This window comes from Pogoniulus pusillus, chromosome 8, assembly GCF_015220805.1.
Source record: "Pogoniulus pusillus isolate bPogPus1 chromosome 8, bPogPus1.pri, whole genome shotgun sequence".
Lineage (NCBI taxonomy): Eukaryota > Metazoa > Chordata > Aves > Piciformes > Lybiidae > Pogoniulus > Pogoniulus pusillus.
In genome coordinates this window covers 36,445,461-36,462,390 of record NC_087271.1, presented here as the reverse complement: position 1 = coordinate 36,462,390, position 16,930 = coordinate 36,445,461, and the positions used below count along the sequence as shown (strand labels likewise).

Sequence of the window (16,930 nt, the reverse complement as noted above, 5' to 3'; positions counted from 1 at the left end):
GAAGGGGCTACAAAAAAGCTGGGGAGGGACTTCTTAGGCCATCAGGCAGTGACAGTGAATGGAGCAAAGCTGGAGGTGGGGAGATTCAGACTGGACATGAGGAGGAAGTTGTTGAGCATGAGAGCGGTGAGAGGCTGGAATGGGTTGCCCAGGGAGGTGGTTGAGGCCCCCTGGCTGGAGGTGTTTAAGGCCAGGCTGGATGAGGCTGTGGCCAGGCTGATGTAGGGTAGGGTGTCCCTGGGCATGGCAGTGGGGTTGGAACTAGATGAACCTTGTGGTCCCTTCCAACCCTGACTGATTCTATGATTCTAAGTAAGATGTTATGGGGTTACTTTTGTATGAATTTATGTATTCATTGCAGCTTCTTAACTTCTGTGTCACAGTGAAACCCAGAGTATCCAGACCTGGAGACCAGCAAGAAAATGCTCCTGATAAACCCATAGAGATCTCAGTACTTGCAGGGGAAGATGTCACACTTCCATGTGAAGTAAAGAGCTCACCACCCCCCATAATTACCTGGGCCAGAGAAATGCAGCTCATCTCTCCGTTCTCTCCAAGGTAACCATGTCTGATATAAACAAAAGGAAAGTGAAACTGCACCTCAGCTTTCAAGATTTGGAAGGGTACATAATTTCTATTTGCCACATGATCAATGAGAAGGTTTTAAGTTGTTTTACTATGTCCTGAAACTCTTCTTTCCCAAACCAAATGTGTCTCCTAAGTCCAGGCATCTTACAGCTCCCATGCCAGTGTGTGATTATAGACACTCTCAAGAGGCCAAACTGAGAGAGATCCTGTTTTATTTGTGCTGTGGTGGTGCCCAGCAACCCATTTAATCCCTGTGGCTGATTATCAGTGTTTAAAACTCTTCTTCTTATCTTGAGCATTTCATCTTTATGCTCATGGGAGCACTGTCTGTTATTCATGTGAAGTCTAGGCTGCCAGTACAATACAGATGATGATAAATGTTTGGGAGATGCTTACAAAAGGTCATTGCTCACTGTGTTTTTGATTCCAAAGTTCTCTAGATACTCATGAATGTGTGAAAACAGCTAAATGCTCCTAAGAATGTGGAGTTGATAGCTCTAGAGAATGAAGAAGTGGGGACTGCTTTGTGTACAGCTTGGGCCACAATGGTGGAGTTCTTCCTTATTATCTTAACGTGGTGCAAATAAGAGGGGAGAGAAGTAGGTGATCCTTCTCTGTGTCTTCCTAGTTAAGTGTCAGGTGTCATCACAGGTCTTTCTGAACTTCAAGACACCTCAGAAGGGTTGAAGACTACAGCTGCAGTCATGAGCCAGAGAATAGTGGTGCTGGCCAAGTTGGCGCTTGCTGGACCTGTGGCCTGGTGTCTCAGAGATCCGAGTGGAAGGAATCAGCCAATGGCAGAGCTGAGCTAAGGAACTGTACAGACCCGAAGTTAAGCCTCTTTTCCTTGTAGCCAAAGCTGCTCCTTGGAGCCAGCCATACCAGTGAGTCTGTGGCAGCCTCAGCAACTGGCTCAGCATAGCCGAGGAAGGAGGCTTGTGCACAGAGTTGAGTTGTTGGTCATCCTGTGTGGTGTTTTCTCCTGCCTGCTCTGAGCATGTGGCACACACTGACAGATCCACATTCTTGGTCCCTTACTTGTCCTTATTTATTTTACCTCAGGAGACACTGATGAATTAGCCTGTTTGCTCATGGATACTGTGGAGAGATCCAAGTTGTCCAGAGTAACACAAGTCCAGCTCAGCCCAAGAAAATGGTTTACAGATGTCAGCAAAAGTTAGAGATTTCATCCAAACAACATTGTTTGAGACCACCCAAAGATGATGTTAGAAATGGGACCAATAAGCAACAGAAGAGTGATATAAGGAATGAAAGAACTTCTATCAGAGGGCAGATATAATTAATAGTCAAAACAATGGCAGATAAGTTGCCCCAGCAATCAGTCTTTTGGGCTGACTGAAAAACACAAATAAGGTTTATAAAAGATATGGGTGGCTGAGGAGGAATATCAGGACAGATTTGAGTGGCCTGAAGGGAGATGCTCTTCACTCCCTTTCCATCCATCTCTCTGGGTCAATACAACCCAAGAATTCACCACTTATGCTCAGATGTTAATGCTGTCCTGATTAGGGCCAGAGAAAAGGAGACACAAGATACTACCAATTCCCACCAGCTTTCTTAAAGTCTGGATATAGCCTCGAGTGCTAGACTGGAATTTCTTCCTGGCAGTTCTCAGCTCTCATTTTTTTTCCTTCCTTACTCATTTATCTTTGTCTCTATATTACTTTTGACTTCTACATGTGAAGATTTCAGCTTAACTGGCCAAAGTATTGTATGATGTTTCAGACCTGTGACCAGAACTGTAGTGAAAATGAACATCATGTAGTGCAGTTCTGGTGTTTACCGCTTCTGTAAACACCCAAACTGGTACTTTGGAATCAGAATGCTCTTCAGAATCCTCTCTTCTATTTTGAATCAGTGTTAATATCATCTTTTGCTAGGATGAAATAGAAGCAGAACTTGTTTTACTTTCTGACTCACTGACTTGAGTTGAAGAACTCCATTTCTCTTACTGTTTGGGGTTGGTTTGTTTTTTGGTGTTTGGATTGGTTTGGTTGATATTGGTTTGGTTTTGGTTTGGTTGGTTTTTTATTTGTAGAAACAAGACAGATTTTCTTATGTCCTGTAAGTAGCTAGATCCAAATTTTGTTTAGAGCTTCTGATTTAGCTATCTGGATATTTAACTATCTGGATGTTTGAATATGTGTGTTCTGAGTGGCTCAGTGGTGGCTCAGTAAAGACTTAGGTAAAATGTAAGTGATTGCTGAGCACAGCTCAGTGTGCCCTGCAGAATGGTGTTACTTAGCACATTATCAATGTGGGGGATAGGGTGGCTGGAGAGCAGCCAGGCAGAGAGGGACCTGGGAGTACTGATAGACAGTAGGCTGAAGATGAGGCAGCAGGGTGGGCAGGAGAGCCAATGGCATCCTGGCCTGCATCAGGAACAGTGTGGCCAGTAGGACAAGGGAGGTTATTCTGCCCCTGTACTCAGCACTGCTCAGGCCACCTCTTGAGTGCTGTGTCCAGTTCTGGGCTCCTCAATTCAAGAGAGATGTTGAGGTGCTGCAAGGTGTCCAGAGAAGGGCAAGGAAGCTGGTGAGGGGCCTGGAGCATAGCCCTGTGAGGAGAGGCTGAGGGAGCTGGGGATGTGCAGCCTGCAGAAGAGGAGGCTCAGGGCAGAGCTCATTGCTGTCTACAAGTACCTGAAGGGAGGCTGCAGCCAGGTGGGGTTGGTCTCTTCTGCCAGGCAAGCAGCAACAGAAGAAGGGGACAGAGTCTGAAGTTGTGTCAGGGGAGGTCTAGGCTGGCTGTTAGGAGGAAGTTGTTGTCAGAGAGAGTGATTGGCATTGGAATGGGCTGCCCAGGGAGGTGGTGGAGTCACCATCCCTGGAGGTGTTGAAGCAAAGCCATGGTCTGGTTGGTTGGCTAGGGCTGGGTGCTAGTTTGAACGGGATGAGCTTTGAAGTCTCTTCCAACCTGTTCGATTCTATGATTCTATGAATGTGTAGGTAGAGGTCATTCACCTTTCCATACATGTTTTACAGCATATCTTCCTCTTACTTTTCCAGACACACTTTCCTCCCTTCAGGGTCAATGAAGATCAGTGAGACCCAAGTCTCAGACAGTGGAATGTATATCTGTGTGGCCACAAACATTGCTGGGAACGTGACTCAGGCAGTGAAGCTCAGTGTTCATGGTAAGTTTTCACTTAAAGCACAACCATCTGCAAGCTTCCACATGGGCTTCATCATCATGCAGAGCTTTTTAAACGTTTTTCTTTCTGTACATTAAACACTTGCATTGTTTCAGATCATGCTGTGTTCATATCCAAGTAATTGCCATTGTGTGGAAAGTAAATCCTGTGTACACACATATTTGTATTTCTATATATAAAGACACCACTCCTTCTGTCTGATGTTTGTTAGACTTGTGAGAGAATTACAACACAATATGACATTTGACTCCTGAAAGTAGCCAGAGGGATTTTAAGAGCTGAAAACTTGTTCTAATGCACTTAGATGCTCTCTGTGCCAGTAGCTTCCCAGCAGTTAAGCTTGCAAACAGTGGCTGAGAACAGCAAAGCTGTCTTGCAGGTGTCAAGTTGTGGGAATTGCACATCCAGACTCTTTTGGTAGCATGTGTCAAAGTTTGCTGGCACACCTGCTCAGGTGCTGGTGAAACCAAGTGTGCAGCCATGACATCTGTGGATAGGCTGCTCCTGTCTGTGCACAGCTCTATGCATATGCATTCTGCTGCACCCACCTTGCAAAGGAACACCTTAACCCACCTTAGTGTCCTTTCTCTGTTCCAACCACTCTCCTGGTGCTGGTGCCTGCCTTCCTCTGCCCTCAGAGAAGTGCCAGGTTGCTCTTGCTCAAGCTAGGAGACATGTCCCCTTCCTTTTGCTTTTTACCATAGATCATCAATAGTTACACCCTAGTCTCTCTCCTACTTGTCCCATACTGGGGCCCAAACCAGTCTCTTAACCATTGACACAGTGTCACATATTGCTAGTTCTGTGCTCCCTCATCACCTGTGTCAGACAAACACTGTGGCACAGGTACCTCCTGCCAGAGCTAAGGAGAGTGGGTGCAGGAGCTCTGGCCTAGCACAGCCCATATGAACCTGATCAATGCTGTAGGTGTGTAGATAGCTCTCCTCTGGTTCATGCTCATGGAGAGTTTGAGAGCATGGCTGCCAGTGCCCTTTGCCAGCATGTCTGTGAAGTGGATCATGTGCCACGAGCCTGCCACGTTGCAACTGTGTGGCCGTTTGAGCTGATCCTCTAGCTCAGACATAGGGGAGAGATGAACATTCCAGGGATAGGCCACATAAATGGCAACAATAGATAAATTAATATAATTTCATTGGAGCATCAAGAACTTAATGTCTAGAAGCACAGTTTGTTCTCCCCCTTCTCCCGCTGGCTTCTGCTGCTGCAGCTTCGCCTATCTTCCCCGGCTGCTGTTTTGGCTGCTGCTGCTTCTGCTGCTTCGCCGCCGCTTGACCCCCTCCCCATCTCCCTTAAGGTTATTGTATTGTTTTCTTTTTTTTCCCTTCCTTCCTTCTCTAGTTATTATTTCTCTTTACATTGTTATACTTATATTATAAGAAAATACAATTTCATCTTTCCCTGACTTTCAAAAAAGTAGGGGGGTTTGTGTTGTGAATTTCTTCCCGGGGGAGGGATCAGCCTAAACCCGGGACAGGACTCTTTTTGGCGCCTTAACGTGGGGCACGATCTTGGCTTGTTGTTTTGGTTTTTTTTTCCTTTCCCCCTGTTGATTGATAATCAGAATAAGAACATCAGGGAAAAATGAAGTTGTTTGATATATTCTGGCCTATTATTGCCTCAATTCTGACTCTGTCGGTTCAGCAGTGTTTTACAGCTATGGTGCACTACCAGGTGTGTTCATTCTTTGCTAAGATGGTCTGGGACTCGGTAAAAGCTGTGCTAAGGAAGGTTGGAGATGTTGTTAGGAATATTTTAGGGTTTAGGAATGTCGTTGAGGGTGTGCCGTATGTGACATTGGTGTCAGAGACTAGGAGTTATTTGGAAGAGATGAGCTACCCAGTAGCATGCCTAATATGTGTGAACTTGATGTTTTTGGCTGCTATTATAGGTCTGGTTATAGTGTGGAGACGAGAGAAATGCAGGAATAAACAGGCTGTAAGTGAGGTTTTTACCTTCTCTGGAGGCAATAGCAGGGAGCTAAGGGTTAAAGAAACAGTCTGCAACCGAAGCGGGGGAGGGAGGGCCACGGCACCGGGCAGACGGACTGCTCGCAGAGCAGTGAAACGTCCTGCCTCGGAGCCTTTGAGAGGAGAAAAGATTGTTGGACATGGCCCGTACCCCACTGACCCTGAAGCATGGAGGCAGGAAACAATCTGGTTCCCATTTGTACCTAATAGAACGGAGGAAAGTAAAGGTAGAGGCGATGGAACCCCTGCAGAAGTGCAGTCACAAAGGGCTGCTGCGGCGGCGGCAGATCTGGCTGCAGACGGTGTGGGCTATGGCAAAGTTCCTCGGACAGATAAAGTTGAGGAACTGGTTTGTGGAAAATGCGGCTCGAACGTTTTGATCTGTAGGAGGGTCGCTGACACCAGAGCCTCTGCCAGCAGAGAGGCTGCTGAGGCAAAGACTCTTTCGCCTGCAACCAGGGGACTGGAAGCGGTCCCAGGGGAGGCGGCGAGGTCCTCGGAAGGCGAACCCACTAACGCCATCGAGCCTGCTAATGCCACTGCTCCTGCCTTAGCCCCGTTTGCCTCTGCTGAGCCGGCTGCTGTTGCTGCTGTGGGGAAGGGTCCTTCTGCCTCAGCCTCAGCCCCACTACCGCGTGTGGAACAGAGCCAGGCAGACAAACAAAACTCAGATGATTCAGTGAAAGGCACCTCCCAGAGTAAGACACAGTTCACTTTAGATAAGGTCTCCCTTGCCCCGGTTAAAACGAGGAGAAAAATGGCAGCTAGCCTTGGGGGTCGAGATAGCTCAGATGACAATGGGGATAAACCAGAGCAGGGTGAACAAAAGGAAGAGGATCCAGGAGAAGGTACATCGGCTGGTGTGAAGGCCAGTACCCTTGTGGGCACAAGGAGTGGAAAGGCAAAAGCAAAGGAAAAACATATTCAGGAGACGGATGATAGTGACGATAGTGATGATGAGGAGGGAGCCCCGTTGCCAAGGAAGGAGGTCAGGCATATTAGGCAAGACTATGCCCGGAAAGAGCGAGAACTGCTGATGAGTTGGCTGAACAGATGCTGGCACGGAGGCATGGACACCATAAAAATAAACCCTCCAACAGTAAGGCAGTTGGGAGTTTTCTCGAGAGACAATGGCATAGATAAACACTTAGGACATCTCGGTGGCAACTCTAACCTCTGGTCACGCGTACTGACAGCTGTGGTACTGCGGTACCCTAACAGGGATGATTTACCCTGGAGACCCTTACGCTGGAATACAATTGAACAGGGGGTTCAGTGCTTGCGAGAGATGGCCATAAGAGAGCTAATCTATGGAGATTATACAACAGAGAATCCTGAGGAGATACCAATGAGCCGAGCTCTCCTAAAGAAACTTATCCAGCTTGCCCCATCTAGTTATGCCCATACATTGGCAAGCAAGATGGTGGGGAAAGACGATGCAACAGCTTCTATGACTGTGGGTGAATTCGCTGATCAAATGAGGCAAATGGAGGATAGCCTTACGGTTAATGCTATGGTGTCAGCCATAAATACTATGACTGAAGAGATTAAAGATAGCATGAAAGAACTCAAGGAGGAATTTAAAACCTCCCTATCCCAGTTGGCAAAGGACAGTGAACTTTCTTCTTCACCCTCAGAGTGGGTACATGTCTCGGCCATCAGGGATAGGCGTCTTCCTAGAAGACCAATTCAACCAAACTCACTAAAAAATAGACAACAGTCACGTGGGTCTCTTTGGTTAATCCTACGTGACCAGTTTGGTGAAAACATGGATAAATGGCATGGAAAACCTACCTCTCTTCTCCTAAAAAGAGTGAGAGAGTTACAGAGTGAGAAGCCTAAAAGAATAGTCGCCTCAGTTTCACCACATGACTCAGATGGTTCTGGTGATGATTCAACTAACACCACTAAACACTGCGCCAATTGCAATTGTAATGGCCAACATTAGGGGGGCCCTGCCTCTTACCAGGCGGAGGCCAGGGACCAGGAAGACAACAGAATATACTGGAATGTATATGTTAAATGGCCTGGTACCTTGAAAATTCAGAAATACAGGGCTCTAGTGGACACGGGTGCACAATGCACATTGATGCCTTCAAACTGTAAAGGAATGGAGTCTATTACTATTTCTGGAATTACAGGAGGCTCTCAAGAATTGACAAGGTTAGAGGCAGAGATGAGTTTGACTGGAAGTGATTGGCGAAGGCATGTCATTGTAACAGGTCCAAATGCACCTTGCATCTTGGGAATTGACTTTCTGAGAGAAGGGCGTTTTAAAGATCCCAAGGGGTTTAAGTGGACCTTTGGAATAGCAACTGTAGAAGCTGTTGGAGACAAATTGAAGTTGTCTGCTAGGCCTGAGCTCTCAGATGAGTCTGCAGTTGTTGGGCAGCATAATGTAGAGGATGTGAAGTTGCCAGTTGCCACCCAAATTGTACACCACAAGCAATATAGAACAAACCGTGACTCTTTGGTGCCCATACATGATCTGATTCGTCGTCTGGAGTGCCAGGACGTCATTAAAAAGACCCATTCACCTTTCAATAGTCCCATATGGCCTGTGCGAAAGGCAAATGGAGAGTGGCGACTTACAGTTGATTTCCGCGGCCTAAATGAAGTGACTCCGCCCATGAGTTCTGCTGTGCCGGACATGTTAGAACTCCAATATGAGCTGGAATCCAAGGAGGCCAAATGGTATGCAACCATAGATGTTGCTAATGCTTTCTTTTCTATTCCAATAGCAGAAGAATGCAAGCCTCAATTTGCTTTCACTTGGAGGGGGATTCAGTATACGTTTAATCGTTTGCCCCAGGGGTGGAAGCACAGCTCAACGATCTGTCATGCAGTGATCCATGATGCATTGGAGAAAGGTGGAGCTCCAGAGCACCTGCAGTTCATTGATGACATCATTGTCTGGGGGAACACGGCACAGGAAGTTTTTGAAAAAGGTAACAAAATAATTGACATTCTGCTGAAGGCAGGTTTTGCCATAAAGCGAGACAAGGTAAAAGGACCTGCTAGAGAAATTCAGTTCTTGGGAATTCGTTGGCAAGATGGTCGCCGTCACATTCCAATGGATGTGATAAATAAGGTTTCTGCCATGGCAAATCCCACAAATAAGAAGGACACATTGTCTTTCTTAGGAACAGTTGGATTTTGGAGGCTTCACATCCCTGGGTACAGCCAAATTGTAAAACCTTTATATGATATAACTCGAAAGAGAAACAACTTTCAGTGGGGACCTGAACAACAAGCAGCCTTTGATCAGATAAAACAGGAAGTAGTCCATGCAATGGGTTTGGGGCCTGTTCGAACTGGTCCAGACATTAAGAACATTCTGTATACGGCTGCGAGTGATAATGGTCCCACCTGGTGCCTATGGCAGAGAGCCCCAGGAGAAACACGTGGCCGACCACTTGGTTTCTGGAGTAGAGGATATAGAGGGTCAGAAGTAAACTATACACCAACAGAGAAAGAGATCCTTGCTGCTTATGAAGGTGTGAAAGCTGCTTCAGAAGTAATAGGAACAGACTCTCAGCTTCTTTTGGCTCCCAGATTACCAGTTTTGAACTGGATGTTTAAGGGAAAGGGGTCATCGCCACATCACGCAACCGATGCTACCTGGTCTAAGTGGATGGCTCTCATAACACAGCGAGCACGCATGGGGAGCCTTGAACGACCTGGCATAGTGGAGATGATCACCAACTGGCCAGAAGGTACAAACTGTATAAATCCTCCAGAGGAGCGAATGAGTCGGGCTGAAGAAGCTCCTCCTTACAGTGATTTGTCTGAAGGAGAAAGAAACTATGCTCTATTTACTGATGGTTCCTGTCGCCTTGTTGGAAACAAGAGAAAATGGAGAGCTGCAGTTTGGAGCCCTATACGGGCAGTGGCTGAAACAAAAGCTGGAGAAGGTGAGTCAAGCCAGTTTGCAGAAGTAAAAGCTATCCAACTTGCTCTTGACGTGGCTGAACGTGAGAACTGGCCCATGCTTTACCTCTATACTGATTCATGGATGGTGGCTAATGCCTTATGGGGTTGGCTAAAGGACTGGAAAAGAAATAATTGGCAACGGAAAGGAAAGCCAATTTGGGCTGCTGACTTATGGCAGGACATTGCTACTCGTCTAGAGAAAATCCCTGTAAGAGTACGACACATAGACGCTCACATGCCCAAAAGTAAAGCTACTGAGGAACATCAGCACAACCATCAAGCAGATTTGGCTGCCAAGGTGTTTCAGACCGATGTAAATTGTGATTTGGATTTAGATTGGGAACACCGAGGTGAACTGTTCTTAGCCCGGTGGGCCCATGATTCCTCAGGACATCAAGGCAGAGATGCTACCTACCAATGGGCACGGGACAGAGCAATCAACATCTCCATGGATGCTATAACACAAGTTATACATGACTGTGATATTTGTGCTACTATTAAACAAGCCAAGCGTCTGAAGCCCTTGTGGTATGGTGAGCGATGGGCAAAGTACAAATACGGTGAAGCGTGGCAGATTGATTACATCACTCTACCTCGTTCTCGGACTGGAAAGCAATATGTGCTGACCATGGTGGAAGCAAGCACCGGATGGCTGGAAACCTATCCAGTTTCCCGTGCCACTGCACGTAACACCATTTTGGGCTTGGAAAGACAAATCCTGTGGCGACATGGCACTCCAGAAAGGATTGAATCAGATAATGGTACCCACTTTAAAAACAATCTCATAAAATCTTGGGCCAAAGAGCACGGCATTGAGTGGATCTATCACATCCCCTATTATGCACCCGCCTCAGGCAAAATTGAACGTTACAATGGCTTGTTGAAAACAACTTTAAAGGCAATGGGCGGAGGAACCTTAAAGAACTGGGAGAAACATCTAGCCCAAGCCACTTGGGTAGTGAATAGTAGAGGTTCCACCAACCGAGCTGGCCCAGCTCATTCAGAGGTCTTACAAAAGGTAGAAGGTGACAGGGTTCCTGTCATTCGTGAAAAGAATTTGTTAGGCAAGTCTGTTTGGGTATTCTCCCCTTCGGGGGAGGCTACACCTGTCCGAGGGGTGGTTTCTGCTGAAGGGCCTGGTCATACATATTGGGTTATGCAGAAAAACGGTAAAATACAATGTGTGCCACAAAAGAATCTGACATTGGCAGAAAGAATGTAGATATGTAGTTATGAGTTCTTTTGCAGATGATTGTGGTGTCCAAGAAAAGCCATGAAGAGCCCGCTACCCATGAGCATGAGCCCTGAGAGTGCCAAGAGTCCTGCTCTGTTCCACTCATTCAAAAAAAAACATTGAGCTAGCCAATGCCTGAGGCAGACGGAAATAAGAAGATGAATGACCGAAGATTGAAGAAAGATGCTTGAAGCCTGGAAAATGACCATCTACGATACTGATGTTATTCCTAGTTACATAGAATGACTTGATGCTGCAATGGTAAATTATATTAAAGGGGTGGATTGTGGCCGTTTGAGCTGATCCTCTAGCTCAGACATAGGGGAGAGATGAACATTCCAGGGATAGGCCACATAAATGGCAACAATAGATAAATTAATATAATTTCATTGGAGCATCAAGAACTTAATGTCTAGAAGCACAGTTTGTTCTCCCCCTTCTCCCGCTGGCTTCTGCTGCTGCAGCTTCGCCTATCTTCCCCGGCTGCTGTTTTGGCTGCTGCTGCTTCTGCTGCTTCGCCGCCGCTTGACCCCCTCCCCATCTCCCTTAAGGTTATTGTATTGTTTTCTTTTTTTTCCCTTCCTTCCTTCTCTAGTTATTATTTCTCTTTACATTGTTATACTTATATTATAAGAAAATACAATTTCATCTTTCCCTGACTTTCAAAAAAGTAGGGGGGTTTGTGTTGTGAATTTCTTCCCGGGGGAGGGATCAGCCTAAACCCGGGACAAACTGCTGCCCCAGGCAGCTCTGGGGCTTTCAGACTATGCTAGTTGAGGTGCAGTGGCTCTGGCAGACCGCTGTCTGGGGCTGGAGGAGGCTGCTATCACTGCACATCGTTGTTTATCTGTAGCTGTACATTAGCAGAGAGTCTGGAATAATGGCACTCTTTATTCCATCTGGCATTCCTTACAAGCCTTGTCATTGTCAGTGACCCTTAGAAAGGAAAACACTCTGACAGAGAGCTGTGCTGGGTTTACATGACTCTTTAGGACCAGCAAAATCTCTTCCAGTCATGTCTTATCTCTTTGTCTGAACTTGTGTTTGGGAGCATACAAAGATCAGGGATTGAGGGAAGGAAATGAAAATGTCAAAGGGAAAATTAACTTTGGCATAAAAGCTTTTGAATGGTTTTGTGTTCTTTAGATGGGCTCAGTGTAGTAATGTTACACTGCTGTGTGGAAGTCATGAAGTTGAAATTGAAACGAGAGGCCTGGAGCACAGCCCTGTGAGGAGAGGCTGAGGGAGCTGGGGGTGTGCAGCCTGCAGAAGAGGAGGCTCAGGGCAGACCTCATTGCTGTCTACAGCTACCTGCAGGGAGGCTGCAGCCAGGTGGGGTTGGGCTCTGCTGCCAGGCAAGCAGCAACAGAAGAAGGGGACGCAGTCTCCAGTTGTGCTGGGGGAGGTCTAGACTGGATGTTAGGAGGAAGTTGTTGTCAGAGAGAGTGATTGGCATTGGAATGGGCTGCCCAGGGAGGTGGTGGAGTTGCTGTCCCTGGAGGTGTTGAAGCAAAGCCTGGCTGAGGCACTTAGTGCCATGGTCTGGTTGATTGGCCAGGGCTGGGTGCTAGGTTGGACTGGATGATGTTGGAGGTCTCTTCCAGCCTGGTTGATTCTATGGTTCTAAGTTGAGCAGTATGATATCAGGGCTCCTATCCTGTGTAGAGGCCATGCAGGTCTGCTTCCTTACCCACCTGAGGGAATGTGGTGTCAGTGGATAAGGCAGGATGTTCTCCAGAAGGACAAAACCAGAGAAGAATTGCCTTCAGAAATGATCTTGTACATCACTTTCTTCACATGCTTATGGACTAAACTTCTCTTCTCTTAGTTCCTCCAAAGATACAGCGTGGGCCTCGAGTTTTGAAAGCCCAGGCTGGCCACAGAGTTGACCTACCCTGCCGTGCCCAGGGGATCCCTCCCCCAACAATCTCTTGGTTCAGAGACAGAAGTACTGTGCTGGTCGATGGTGGGCACTTCACCCAGGGTCTGGATGGAGCTCTAAGCATCAGCAGTGTCCAGCTTCCTGATGCTGGCATCTACCAATGTGTGGCCAGCAACGTAGCAGGCAGCGACGCGGCAGAGATTACGGTACAAGTGCAAGGTATTTCTGTTAGCCTCCTGCCCTTGCTTTGTGTGATTTGATGCCTGTGCTGCCTGGTTTGTGTTTTGTGATCCTTGCTGCTGGGCTGTGAAGTGATGCAACCCCAAATCTGGTTTAGATGTCACGTTCTGATGTTAGTTAAGGAAAATCAGAGTAAGCAAATAGTCTTTGGAAAGCTGTCTTCAAGCTACTGATGATTTGGTTTTGTAGTAGGTAATTAAAATCCAATTCCTATATGGGAAACTTCTTTTTCCACCATTATTTGTGTTTGTTCTAATGTCTGGCATTTTCAGAGATGGCTTCTGAATTGTGTCACACCTTTAAATAGAATGGGAGTTTTTCCTGCACTGAGGTTGAGTTCTTCACTCTGTATGTTGTTCAAATGATGATGGGCCAACAGATGGGGCCACTTTAGTAGTGCAACTCCTGACTAGATGGACTGACACACAGCAGTGCAGTATGGCTGACTTAAACTGAGACCAAATGATTTCTTCTTTGTAACACTCTAGAAGCAACATTCTGATCCCTTTTGGTTTAGAGGTGCTGTTTTGTTACAAAGAACTGCCAGAAACTTTACTGAATGATAACATTCTTTGTAGAGTCTCAGTCCACACAGACCTTCAAACAAGAGATGCAAGATCAAAGGGTAGAAGTAGTACTGATATCATACAATAGTTTTGGTTGGAAAAGACCTTTAAGATTCGGATTGAGTCAGGTTGGAAGGGACCCACAAGGTCATGTCCAATTTCCCTGCAGCAAGCAGGGACACCTCCAACTAGATCAGGCTGCCACATCAAGTCTGATCTTGAATGTCTCCAGGGATGGGGCCTCAACTACATCCCTGGGCAACCTGTTAGAGTATTTCACCACTGTCATTGTAAAGAACTTCCTCCTGATGTCAAACCTAAGTCTGCCCTGCTCCAGTTTCAAACCATAGCCCCTCATCCTTTAACTATGAGCCCTTCCTGTAGGTCCCTTTCAGACAATGAAAAGTTAGAAGGTCTCCCTGAAACCTCCTCCTCTCCATGTGGAACATTCCCAATTCTTTAAACAGCTTTCCACAGGAGAAGTGCTCCAGCCCTCTGATCAATTTTGTGGCCCTCCTGTGGACCTTTTGCCTCAGGTCCACATCTCTCTCGTGTTGGCAGTTCCAAAGCTGGACTGAGCACTCCTGGTGAAGTCTCACCAGAGCAAAGTGGCAGAACCACCTCTCTCCATCTGCTGGCCATACTTCTTTTGATGCAGCTCATTTGCCTCTGGGCTGCAAATGCCTATTGCTGGCTCACATCCAGCTTCTTATCCAGCAGTATGCTCAAGTGCTCTCAATCTCACCATCCCCCAGCCTGGACTGATATTGAGGATAAGATTATCAAATGTACAGACATTAACCCAGCACTGCCAATGTGGTATGAGAAACACTAGCTTCAGCAGTGTTTTGCAGACTGTGCAGAACTGGTCTCTCTGCCTTCCAAACAAATAGATTGGCTTTTAGAGAGAACCAATTGGAGTCAGACTGGAAAAAGCCTCTTTCTACTGCTTAGTTCCCAAATGCTCCCACTGAAATTCAGGCTCTTTGTTCACCGCTCATCAGCAGAAAGAGGGTTATTGAATCTGACTTTGTCTGCATGACAGACTTAGAAGTGTTGTGTTTAGCTAGGGTGTATGGTTGGATTTGGGTGCAGAGGTCAAGGACTTTTTGAGAGCCTACTTTTTCTTTCAGAGGCTCCTGTTATCGAGGATCTGGAGCCTCCCTTCAACAGTCCCTTTCAAGAGAGAGTGGCCAATCAACGCATCGCATTCCCATGTCCAGCAAGAGGTGAGTGTCCTTGTCCCTGCTTTTAGAATTGTGCAATTGTTATGGTTGGAAAAGACCTCCAAGATCATCAAGACTAACTGTTAACCCAGCACAGCCAGGTCACCTCTAAGCCGTGGCCCTCACACTGCATCTACATCTACAGTTGCTGTCTACAACTACCCGAAGGGAGGTTGTAGCCAGGTGGGGTTGGTCTCTTCTGCCAGGCAAGCAGCAATAGAACAAGGGGACAGAGTCTCAAGTTGTGCTGGGGGAGGTCTAGGCTGGATGTTAGGAGGAAGTTGTTGTCAGAGAGAGTGATTGGCATTGGAGTGGGCTGCCCAGGGAGGTGGTGGAGTCACTGTGCCTGGAGGTGTTGAAGCAAAGCCTGGCTGAGGCACTTAGTGCCTTGGTCTAGTTGACTGGATGGGGGTGGGTGCTAGGTTGGCCTGGCTGATCTTGGAGGTCTTTTGCAACCTAGTAGATTCTGTACTAGGGAGAAGACTTCCAGCAAGCAGCAGGCATTGTTTGACTCTTTCTTATTTTGAGCTGAGTGAACTGTTTGTTGAAGTTTCACCTTTTTCTTATCAGGTATTCCAAAGCCTGTCATCAAATGGCTCCGGAATGGAAGAGAGCTGACAGGCAGTGAACCTGGGATTTCCATTCTGGAGGGTGGGATGCTGCTGGTCATAGCTTCTGTTACACCTTCTGATAAAGGAGAGTATATCTGCATGGCAACCAATGAAGCTGGAAGCACAGAAAGAAAATACAACCTCAAAGTTAATGGTAAGTAGTAAATACAATGGTTGGAAAACTGCTTATGAAGAGCATCTTGTCTTGTATAGCTGGAGGTTGCATGCCTCAGATCTGCCTGGGGGCAGCTAAATGGTGACATCTCACCTTGAGTAATTGCATTTCTATTTTTATATACTCCCTGTATTTTTTTCCTGTTGTTCTCTCTATGCATAAACCATCTCATTTTGCTAAAAGACCTGAGTGTATCTTATCTGTACATGGCTCAGGTTATACTTCAAAACTCCACTGTAAAAACCACACTTCTATGCTGTGGCAATTAAAGACCAGGAGTTAGATCTGCTTTTTGAATACAGATGTGAGGGAAGTTATTTATCTGAATCACAGAATCAGTCAGGGTTGGAAGAGACCACAAGGATCATCTAGTTCCAACCCCACTGCCCTGGGCAGGGACACCCTACCCTAGAGCAGCCTGGCCACAGCCTCAGCCAGCCTGGCCTTAAACACCTCCAGCCATGGAGCCTCAACCACCTCCCTGGGCAACCCATTCCAGCCTCTCACCACTCTCATGCTCAACAACTTCCACCTCACATCCACTCTGAACCTACCCATCTCCAGCTCTGCTCCATTCCCTCATGTCCTGTCCCTCCCTGATAGCCTAAAAAGTCCCTCCCCAGCTTTTTTGCAGGCCCCCTTCAGATCCTGGAAGGCCACAAGAAGGTCACCTGGGAGCCTCCTCTTCTGCAGCCTGCACAGCCTCAACTCTTTCAGTCTGTCCTCATAGCAGAGCTGCTGCAGCCCTCTGAGCATCCTCATGGCCCTTCTCTGGACATGCTCCAGCATCTCCACATCCTTCTTCTAATGGGGGCTCCAGAACTGGATGCAGTACTCCAGGTGGGGTCTCAGCAGAGTGCAGTAGAGGGGGAGAATCACCTCCCTGGCCCTGCTGGCCACACTTCTCCTGCTGCAGCCCAGGCTCTGCTTGGCTCTCTGGGCTGCAAGTGCACACTGCTGGCTCCTGTTGAGCTTCTTGTCCACCAGCACCCCCAAGTCCCTCTCCTCAGGGCTGCTCTCCAGCCACTCACTGCCCAGCCTGGATTTGTGCTTGGGATTGCCTACACCCAGGTGCAGGACCTTGAACTTGGTCTTGTTGAACCCCATGAGGTTGGCTTGTTAATGAACACAGATGAGGAAAATTCTTATTCCTGATACTCTTTGAGATTCCTTACTGGAAAATGCAAAGTCTACAGATGGCCTTGAGAGATGTTTTGGTGTCTTGCTTATTCCAGAATGCTTTTATTCCAGCCTTGTTCACTTGCCATGTTAGTTGTGATGCCTGAACAGAATTGTATCTTTATTTTGCGAA

General features: G+C 47.0%; 1 protein-coding gene across 1 annotated transcript in view; it reads left to right on the top strand.

Annotated features, from left to right (window-relative positions):
- HMCN1 (hemicentin 1) overlaps positions 1 to 16,930 on the top strand; it is a 279,812-nt gene that overhangs the window by 105,876 nt on the left and 157,006 nt on the right. Inside the window, exons 22-26 of the mRNA XM_064148057.1 lie at positions 384 to 558; positions 3,618 to 3,745; positions 12,747 to 13,019; positions 14,740 to 14,835; positions 15,403 to 15,597. Of these exons, the coding sequence (XP_064004127.1) occupies positions 384 to 558; positions 3,618 to 3,745; positions 12,747 to 13,019; positions 14,740 to 14,835; positions 15,403 to 15,597 (867 nt within the window). The remainder of the gene's footprint in view (positions 1 to 383; positions 559 to 3,617; positions 3,746 to 12,746; positions 13,020 to 14,739; positions 14,836 to 15,402; positions 15,598 to 16,930) is intronic.